Below are 10,704 nucleotides of genomic sequence, written 5' to 3'. Positions count from 1 at the left end.
ACACACACACACACACAGATACCAGCCACAACCAGCATCACTTTGTCAAGTGTAACCAAGTGTATTGTTGCTTTTTCCTTGACTTCCTCAGGCCAGAGGGGTTCATGGAGGAGCCGTTGGAGCAGGACAAGACAAACAAACAGCAGGAAAAGGAAGAGGAGACGGAGGAGAAAGACGAGGGAGTTAGCGACTCTGATGATGATGATGATGAGAGTGACCTCTTTGTAAACACCAACCGCTGTAACTACCAGTACAGCGAGAGTGAGGAGGAGGACAGCGAGGAAGAACACGATCACAAAGAGGGAAGGACAGAAAATGGCTCCTAGTGGCAGCACTGTGGACACGGACAGTTAAGAGTAAGAGCTGTGGAAATCATGAGACGGCGTCCTCTGCTGCGCTGCCGTCATCACGGACTCCCTCTGTAGTTCTTGTATGACAGCCTGCTGTAGACGTTAAATGGCTGGGCTCATTGAATGGACTTCAACTTAAGGGAGCAAAATAAGTCTTTGCTTGTTGATCCAGAAAATTCAGTAATGTAGAAATTGAGCTGAAATTGAATAATAGTTTTCATTATTTTCAATGTCAGTTTGAAATTCTGTAAATTTCTACTTTTAGTTTCAGTGTTTTACTGAAATGACAAACTAAAGCATGTTTGTATGCTCTACCTCCAGTGCAGCCGTTATTATAATGCCACTACATAACGGGGTATGCTGTCTACCCAGGCCACACTGTACATCTGCAGGGTAATGCTAATCTAAACTGTTATATTCATTCACGCTCATAGGACTAAATAAATCTATTAGAAAGAATCACAAAAACTCAAACAATGTATTGTTGTCACCATTGCCAAAATAAAGTTCTCATGTTTAATTTCAGTTACTTGTTAAGGATGGCTGTCAAGATAGATTAGAGGGTGTGGTAACAATTTAAGCACCGATCCTGTATAAACACTGTTTGGGTGTAAACACTGTTCCAGTTTCACCGGTCCTCTGAAGTATATTGTAACTAGCTGGCCTGCCTCTAGATACTCAAATGAATGCTGCCGACAGCCTCTGAGATTTACTTTGTCTCAGGCACCAAAAGATTTTATCAAAATGCTTTAGTTTCAATTGACCTTGAAACCTTTTGTACTTAATTGTCATGATATCTTTGTGCCTCATCTTTTACTCTTTGACATTCCTCACCCAGTTGATTATTTTGGTTTGTGTAATGAACACTTTGGAAATCAATAAATTCTTAAACTGTGCTTTACGTCACTTCAACAGGATCATTTGACATTCAAAGAACCATCTCCTTTGGAAAATAAAACACACCCCTTCCGCTATTACCACAAACAAATTCCCGAATGATAAGGTCACAGTATTAACAGAAAGCCACTGAGCAGTTAGTTTCTGGTGCCGGTGGAACCAGTTCCGCTGCTCGTCAGACCACGTGCTTCAAATGTAATTCCTGTTTGCTGTCAATGGCTGTTTGCTGTCAGCCCCCTTAGAGGCTGACTGTTTGAGTGGGTTTGCATGTTCAGGAAGCTATGAAATAACTTTCCAATGTGAAATATTTTAGCTGGAAAACAAGTTTATTAAACATTGATGCTTTTTCGGGAAAGATGTTGCAGAATCATTCTTGGCTGACAATTAGATGAGCTTTGGGTGCTGGTTTCAGGAGACGAAGTCAGGGGTATTTAACCCAAAACAAACAAATATTTCTGCATTAATATATTTATAATAATCTATGAAAAAAGGCCTAAGGAAATAGGTTACTAATAGTTGTCAAACAAAAGTATGAAACCCTATATTAACTATCACATCCTTACAAAAACAAGCATTGTCTTATGAGACTAACAATTGTTGGCCGCACAGATTCATTTATTCAACTCTTGATTCTGGCAGCATTAGCACAGTTTAAAGAGATTTATCCCACTATATTCAGTGGAAGATTAGTTATTTAAAACATCCTTCCTTTAAATATAGCTAATAATTGCAGATGTTTATTTTAATATTTAAATAGTAATAGACTAGTAAATAATCTGTAAAACCATAAAAATGTAATTAAACAAGGAAATCTAAACATAAAATGGGTGAACAGTAAAAAGAAAAAATAAGTCCTGGATTATTCATTCATTGGATGAAATGTGTTTTTTCTGCACATACCAGCACATAACTACATTACATTAGTAGAAAAAGTGTATGTACTGGTTGCACAAGCAAAGCAGAATGTAAAAAAGTTTTGTGTAAGTTTATTTTTTGGACATTGATTCAGTTTCTGAGAGTATCAGGTCATCGAGGAAGATTTCACAGAAATAAAACCGGATTTATTTAAAGTTTATTTAGACATGAAAGAAATACTTTACAGGAATGTATTTTATACATTCATCACATTAGTTTTTTATGGCAACAATAACTGGCTTTTCACTATAAAGCATAACAGGAAGCTGATTGGCTGAGACCAGCAGCTCATCTAATTCAGGTCATGTAAACAGTTTCAAACATGCAATAATAATTACATTTGATCAAACACATTTTAAGTACATAAATAGAGGCAATTTAGGGTTTATAACACGTTTGAGGAAAGAAAGAACACATTGTTGAATTCATAAACAATGAAACACACCATTGCTACATTCAACACACTGAACAGTTGCTGTTTGGTCTGATATGACCACAACTTTATGGTGGCGAGCTAAAGTTAGCACACTTAAGCTCAGCATTGTAGTACACACTTTACTGGGTCGGTTCGGAAACGTTATGGCTCTTCTTGAATTGTCAAAATAGCTTAGCATTTTTTGCAACTTGATAGCTAATTTATATCAATTGTTAGTATATTTAACATTTTGCTAACATCAGCTAAAGCGTGACTATATATATGTACATATTTTCATAAAATGTGATGAATGACAACCAGTGGCTGTCTGAAAGGAAGGAGAAACACATTTAAAAGTAAAAAAATAATATGAAAATAGTAAGTGGATATGTGAAGTATGTTTAATCTGTAATAAATTGACTAAAATATTCAAAACACTGGTTTAAAAACACATTATTAAATATTATTCAGGGTGTTGGCATGTTGATGAGCCTGAAGGTTTTCACATTGTGTAATGTAATTAAATACAACTCCAGAACATGGATGCCTGAAGTAAATATACGGACACTAGTTTTTCATAACTTCAACAGAAACTCACAAACATGTTTGCTGACTGTAGTAGCACAATTCTTGAGTAGACAAACTTGATCAAAAATCTGCTGGGATAGTCTTAAAGTTTTGGTTTGTTTCACTTCTTGACTGCATTTCTCAGGGGCACGTCCCAACACTGCCTCTGTGTCCGTTTCAGGTCGGCCCACAGTCTAACTATCTGCTTGGGCGTTCGTTTGTGGACCAGCAGGATCTTGTGGTATGAACACAGCTCCTTCTTTTCCTTCTCAGGTAAGTCAAATGTGAGGAAGGCCGGGTGGTGGATGGGGTGAGTGTTAAGCCGAATCATACACATCCCTACATAAACGTCGTCGATGGGGAACAGGTGAACACTTTTAGAGATTTCGTGTAGACGTTTGGTCAGCAGGCCCGAGTACAGTACCCCTCCTCCGCCTGCATACGTAGGATAGTGGCCTCTGTAGAAGGTGTCTGGGATGAAGTACTTGGAGTTGTTGACTCGGTGGGGTATGGCTGAATCTATTACATCTCCAGCCATGAAGTCCGCTATGGTGTCGTTTGCTCGCGACTTGTTTAGCTGATCCTGTAGGTAGGTTATAATGTTGGGGGTGTTGACGAAGACATCGTCGTCCCCCTTGAAGACGAAGACAGTCTGGTTGCAGGAGCCTGAAAACCAGCTCCAGAAGAGCACATCCTTCAAGGTGAGGTTGAAAAATGTGTCTATGAAGTCCCACTGCAGAATGTCTCCATAATGCTCACTTTCCATCCGCAGTAGCTCAGATAAACTCACATCCACTTCCTCAGGGTCTTCTCTGCCCAGCAGGAACACCCTGCGGACATATCCTCCACTGCTGTTCTTGTTTCCTGCTACCCACCCCTCCTTGCCCCAGGTCTGACGAATGGCCATCCGGTTCTTATAATTGTACTCTGTCGTCTTAATGGCCAGAAGAAGCAGAGGGGGCTCCTTCTCATCCTTTGCCCCGGCTCCACATACTCCATCTGGTTGGATGATGGCTGGGTAGTCCCTCTTTTGCATGTTGCTCACAAACTTTTGCATCTGCCATGATAGCTTATCAAAGTTTTTCCGCATGCTGTCCGAGTCCGTAAGTTCAATAAAACTTTTTATCAGTAGGGACTCATTAAAGTTACTATTTTCCATGCTCTTCCTGAAGTCATTGGGGCGCAGGATGGGGTTGAAATAGCGGTCGAGGGCCAGCTGGAGTTGGTTCCAAAAGGCACCTTCATTCGGGCCGAGCCAGAAAGTTTTAGCGTTTGGGATGAAGCTCTTTTTTCTCAAATTGTTTGAGGAGTGAGAAGGAGTTTCCTGGACAATGGTCCCTGGTGCTGCTTCACCATTCATGGTCATGCACACCATTGTAGTGAGGAAGACCAACAGCAGGAGCAGGCAGATGCATGGGGTGCACACACCGATGAACAGGCTACGCCAACGACAGTGAAACCGCGCCATTCAACTGCAAATGGAAAACAGTAAATGTTTTTGAATAGCAAAATACATTAAGCATACCATGAAAGCCCAGAGTTAGATGGAGAGAAATCCTGAGTAAAACAAAGTGTAGAGGAGTCATGAAGGAGAAAGACCATGAGGAGGGGTCGCATGGGTTGGCACCCCTGAAAAAGGCCTGTCTGCCACACTAGTTTGGCATCAAATTTAACACATTAATTTGAAATAAATTTAGAAATAATGTTTAAACTGAAAATGAATTCAATGATCTGTTATGGGCACATTTTAGGTTAAGTGAGTTCAGTGTTGTGTATTTGGAAAAATGTCCAAAAAATTAGAAAATGAAACAATGTATTGTTTTTAATGCTTAAAGCTTAAGATATTTCTATTCAGTGCTTTACTAATGTGCCACAATAATGTAATGTTTTCGAGTTAAAATATCTTTATTTAGGGGCCTTTCCAAGCAAATATTGATAGAGGTGATTGTTTGTGATTAAATCAGCGTATATTTTTGCCACCCCGTGAATATTTCTCCAGATCCACAACAGAATAAGACTGGAGAGAATAAGACTGTATTTGAACTGTGACCAAAACAAAATCTCACCAAAAGGTCCATTTAGTATCTGTTCTGGAGTATCATCAGATGGATTTTGTCCAGTTGGAATGGAAACATAAATTCCTATTTGTCTGAGGACGCACAACTGGGCTGCTCAAGGAGGTTGTGTGATATGATTTAAAAGCTCCAGATCAGCTACAAAATGGACTTTGTGCTAAGGTAGTTCATCAACTGTTGCTATCCACAAAGTCACAAATTAACTTTCAAGCTCAACTATTTTTAAAATGATGAAAAGAGAGTTTCTAAGAGCCAGTTCTCGTCACAGTATACAACATAGGCATGTTAATAATAACGAAGAAGATAATAACCCTACTGTATGATATTCACAACTACACTTAAGATTACAGCTTGGTTACACTAGCTCATTTGACAAGGTGAGATCATCTTCTCTTCGAGTGCTGAAATATACATAAAGAGTCAAAGAGTCATTTTTCTTTGCTTACCTGTTTTAAGTAAAGGCTTTCTCATTCACTGAACTCTCCTCTGTTTTGATAAGCAAAGCCAATGGGCCACGCTAGTAACCTGATGGCCCCATTATCTGCTTTTTGCTCAGGGAAAAAAAATTAAAAAAAGATTCCTTTTCAAACAAGTGCCAAAAAGATGTGATCCAGAACGGCAGTCTAGTGGTCAGTCAAGGTGTCTTTTTTTCTTTTCTAACCTTAACTCTCCTGACTTGTGAGGCTGCTGTAGTCCTTGGAGATGTGCGTGAATAATGATGAAAAGCTCCACAGAGTAGATGTTTACTAAGAGGACATGTACAGTCAGGTGTACACAAGGGATACACCCATCCCTTACACCCAGCACACAAGGGATACACCCATTGACAGCAAACAGGAATTACATGTTGTCTTCTCACCAATGATGAATGAAAGTGAAATCAGCCACAAACGGAGGGTAGACAATAATCTGTGAGAAAGCTATCAAGATAAAGAAGCATTTAAAACAGGCCATTCAAGCTGCTGTTCCACAACAAGTGAGTCCCTCTGGAGACTTTACATTTAGCAGACAAATAGTTGTCACTCTATCTGTCAAACAATAAACAGACCACTGTTCGAACCTTGTGCAGAACAGGTCTAGCAGCTTATTATCACCCGTCTTTCAAACACAAATTAACTGCTAAGCTGCAAGGTGAACAGAAGTGATGTCATTTCTCAACCTTGTCACCCCAGAATTCGCAGTCATCAGGTAAAACAGGACGTGTGAGGAGCTTGACGCGCCTGCAGTGTGTCTGGCATTCTGAAACGTCTCTGTGTTGCAACTCTTCTGGCAACATAGAAACTCACTGTTGAGTTGGTTTCATGAATGAGAAGCAGCCCAAAATCATCCCATATTTCCCATGCTGAATTAAAGATTTATTTCATCCAAAGTAGAGCGGGTGATTGTTGGAACAATAGGAAGACAAACCAACGTTTTGTTGAGTTTTATTTTGTTTCTGTCAAGTTTGAATGAAGTGTTAACGGCGGGGTGGCTCCATTTATTAGAAAAAAAATAAAAAATACCAAAGATACCCATTATTCTTTTACACTACTATTACCAATATCAAGAATGAACTCCCTAAAACTGAACTTGCTAACATTTGGCTAGTAGTTAGGTTAATGTGAGACAAAGATGTTTAGTATTTTATCTTAACTACCAGTTGGATAAATTATTCATTGTGATTATATTGTCAATATTGTGATTATTGTTTTTGGAATGTGTAGGCACTGTAATAACTGTAATGTGTGTGTGTGTGTAAAAAATGCCCAGAAATTCTTGTCATGTCATAAATATGTGACTGGCGTGAAATATGTCAGATGGCGAGGGAGGAAGTTTGGATAGACCAGTTAGAGATACAGAGTGGTGAAGATGAAGATGTCTTCAGTCCTCGACTACTCATCAAATTTGTCAACAGCCGGAGCTTTTAAAATGTAACAAACACAAAAATTAAAATTAAAATAAAATAAAATTGTAATGTTGCCTCCTACATCTATACAATATACATTTAAATAGACTATTACAATGTAGAGTACACAGTTTAGATCAATAGGACTTTTTAACGTCAGATATTGGATAAGGACATTTCCTTATGCAATGTCTGACGTTAAATACAGTGGTATTGCTTAAACCACTAATTATAGCTGTTGAAGTTGAAGTGTAGTATGATAGTAAGCTCGCATACACAGTAGCAGGGCCAAAAAAGGGAGAGTGGCAAAACTAAATGGCATACAGCCATATTATTAAGGTAATTACACCTGTGGTTTTCCTGGTATATTGTGTCAAAACGTCTGCGGTGAAAAAGACTTTGCATAAAGTTCTCTACAATGAGCCATTATTTAACAGTTTGTAAAATCTTAAAATAGAAGTGAATTCTCTCTCTCTAAAAACATTTTGGATTAGTGTGTAGTAGTTCCAGTAACTGACACATATTCAGTTCATGGCACAACAGATAGACATGGAAAATGCTGCCATCTAGTGCTCCTATCTTTGTAACTCCATTCTTACTGTACATTTGGTGCACCTCTGACTTTGGGCTTCTTTAAATATAAATAAAAAGGTAATGACAGATTCTAAACATGTATAAATGAGTAACAACAAGCAGCAGTTGTTGTTTTTTGTTGTTACAAAGATGACAGGACTGTTTCAAAATGGTAGGAATAAAGTTTTATTTTCCATATGAAGGGGTGGTTTTGGATTTTTCTTCTTTTACAAGTAGTATGTTTTTGATAAAACTTGCAAAAAATCTTCTAGCATATTCCAAGAATGATGGACATGAAGAGAAGGGGATTTATTGCTGAATGTTAAAATGAAGACACATTTTTATTTTTTCACCAAGTGGAAAAACGATTTGCTTGCTGCTTTTTCCATGCACCCAACTACCAGTACCACTAGGACATGCAGAGGGGTTGGGGGTGAGAGGAGGGAGAGGGGGAGAAGGAAGGAGGAAGGAAGGAGGACGGAGAGGTGGGGAGGGGGAGGAGAGGAGAGAGGGTGGGAGGGGGGAGGAGGAGGAGAGTGAGGTGAGTCAGGTAGGTAAAAAAACGAAGGAAACTGCTTGACAAACACAAACATGGAAGGGCTTTGTGTTTGTGTGTGTGTGTTTGTATTTGTGTTGTATAATATGAAGGTGTGTGTGTGTGTGTGTGTGCGCGCTTCGTTATGGTGAGAGTTTATGATGTGTGAAATGTATGTGTGTATGTAAAGGGAAAAAGGGGGGAGTGCAGGGTGAGGAGAAAGAGCTGGGGGGGGGGGAGGGGGGGTGTTAACAATTCAACTAGCTCTAGAAGCACACTACCCTCACTTGCAGTATTTCCACATTGCAAATCCCAGATTGATTACAGTGATTGATAATAAGACAAAACTAGCCAGACCTTTTGGGCCATGAACCCAAATAATGTTTTTATAAATTTCTAGCATGATTCCCCTGAATCTGAGGGGTTCGTCGCCATTTTTAAGATACTTTCTATATCTGTGATCCATGCATCTCCTGTGTGAAAAAAAGAACAAAAAAAAACTCTACTTATTGGAAATTAACTCTAATACGGACACATATTGTATCTGACACAGTATCATTTTCCTCAGTGAGCTTGAAAGGGTCTCTAAACCCGATGTGTATCTGACGTGGAAGAGTTTCTGACATGATCAGCCCACTGTTAGTGTGCTGTTCAATACTCATCTGGAGATGGGGCCTAAATTCATCTGCTAGTTGCTTCTGAAGGTCGGTAAGGGGGTGAGAAAGACATGAAGGTGAGGGGGCGATGTCGGGTGGAAGGGGGGCAGACAGGGACAGACACATAACAGATCATTCAGTCAATATGACCAAGCAAAAGAAGTTCAATCAATAAAGGTATAGGAATGCAAATCAAGGATGCAGTAATCAGTATTATCATAAACCACCGTTTGGCTGTGAGCTAAAGAAAAAAGTAGAATCAGACTCAGAAACTCAATCTCTAGCAGTGTGAACCTGCACGCAATGACCCGGAAGAGAATTTTCCCATCAGAGCAGTGCCATCACTACAGGGGTGAAAGGTGGCGGCGATTCCAGGGGCCCACAGCTGGATAGGGCCCGTAAAGTTTCCAGAAGGATTATATTAATAAAAAAACAAAACAGAAAAGGGGGTGGGGGACCCAGAGCAATATCCTCCTCTCAGGGGGCCCAGGATTCCTAACTACGCCCCTGCAACAAAGTGAACAGATGTGGTCTCCGCACGACATCATTTTTTCATCATCATCATCATCGTGACCCACACACAGCGACACACAAGCCCACTTACGCACATACACACAACCTTTTTTTAAAGTTCAAAAAAAAAAAAAACAGCAACTGAATCTCCCTTCTGATTCCAAGAGTTTTTACCCAAGCTCCCTTAATCGTGGCCACGAGTGAACCCAACAAACCTGATGGACGGACAGGAAGGAGAGTGAGGGGATGTGGATCTGGCCTGCGGACTGAACTGTGACTGAGATGACGTGCGCTCTCTGCTTTGAGTCTTTTTGGCTGTGATGTGATGGGGAAGTCCTGAGACACAGTGCGGCTCTAAGCTGCTGGCATAGGAAACGGGCGGGCTGGGCAGTCCACGGGAGGCCAGAGTCAGGCTGGATTACAACTGGATTGGTTAGGTTCGGTTTGGATCGGCAGCTCCCTGGCCAATGACTGCTCATGGAGGGAGGTTCTTACAGTGCAATGGAGCTTCTGGCAGCGTGAGGATTGGTGGGAGGAGCATGTCAGTCAAACAAGAGACCACACCCTCCAAGGTGACTGGAGGTGATAACCAAATGAGGATTTCATGAGGTGTACATACAGGCATGCACACACACACGCACGCACGCTCACACACACACACACTGCAACCACCACCAATGTCATGGCAGCACCCTGAACACCTACACAGGAATCTGGAGTCACGTTCCCTCAACAACTCCCTAACACGCTTGTTTTCACAGAAATGACAACAAATGACTGAGAGGCAGCGAACAAGGACGTAAATGACTGATGTGATTCATCCAAAAATCATCCGAGAAAAACTACCCTACACTTCCGGTTGCTTCAGTGACTAAAGTCCCTGTGAAACGAGCGCATCGCATGGATCATACTCATGTAAACAGACACCTTTTACACAGGAGGAATCAATATTGCATGATGACATAATCAGATCACAGTTCAAAAAGAGGAAGATCCCAAATCAGAGAAAAAACCAAAGCAAAAGGAAGGAAGAGGGTTGGTCTCTATAAAAACGAGGAGTCTTTATAAGAAAGGCTACAAAAACTCAATGGGACCTCCGACTTCAGCATACAGCAAAAGGCACCACAATATTATTCTATTTATCTAACTTGTGAAAAAATTGGCACGTAATTCTCTTATTTTTTCATCTCTCATAATGCTGTAAATCAAAAAACTTTACATATAAATATTTCCCCCCCGTTATAAAAAAAGTCTTTGCTGTTAGCTAGTAGACAATTTTTGCTGAAATGAAAATAAATATTTCATTTGTTTAGAATATCTGTC

The 10,704-nt window shown here is 40.2% G+C and overlaps 2 protein-coding genes across 2 annotated transcripts in view; one reads left to right on the top strand and one right to left on the bottom strand.

Annotated features, from left to right (window-relative positions):
• eif1ad (eukaryotic translation initiation factor 1A domain containing) overlaps positions 1 to 1,246 on the top strand; it is a gene marked incomplete in the record, with an annotated part of 3,497 nt that extends 2,251 nt beyond the window's left edge. The window contains 1 exon segment of the mRNA XM_035669566.1: positions 92 to 1,246. Coding sequence (XP_035525459.1) covers positions 92 to 326 — 235 coding nt within the window.
• Positions 1,247 to 2,562: 1,316 nt separating this feature from the next.
• Positions 2,563 to 4,612, bottom strand: LOC118333778 (N-acetyllactosaminide beta-1,3-N-acetylglucosaminyltransferase 2-like). Its single transcript, XM_035669565.1, has one exon. The coding sequence runs from the start codon at positions 4,610 to 4,612 to the stop codon at positions 3,266 to 3,268; it is 1,347 nt and encodes a 448-aa protein (XP_035525458.1). The 3' UTR covers positions 2,563 to 3,265.
• Between the last annotated feature and the right edge of the window lie 6,092 nt (positions 4,613 to 10,704).

This window comes from Morone saxatilis, unplaced genomic scaffold (genome assembly GCF_004916995.1).
Source record: "Morone saxatilis isolate NCDOM2014 unplaced genomic scaffold, NCSU_SB_2.0 Contig22, whole genome shotgun sequence".
Lineage (NCBI taxonomy): Eukaryota > Metazoa > Chordata > Actinopteri > Moronidae > Morone > Morone saxatilis.
This window is presented reverse-complemented; position numbering and strand designations above follow the sequence as displayed.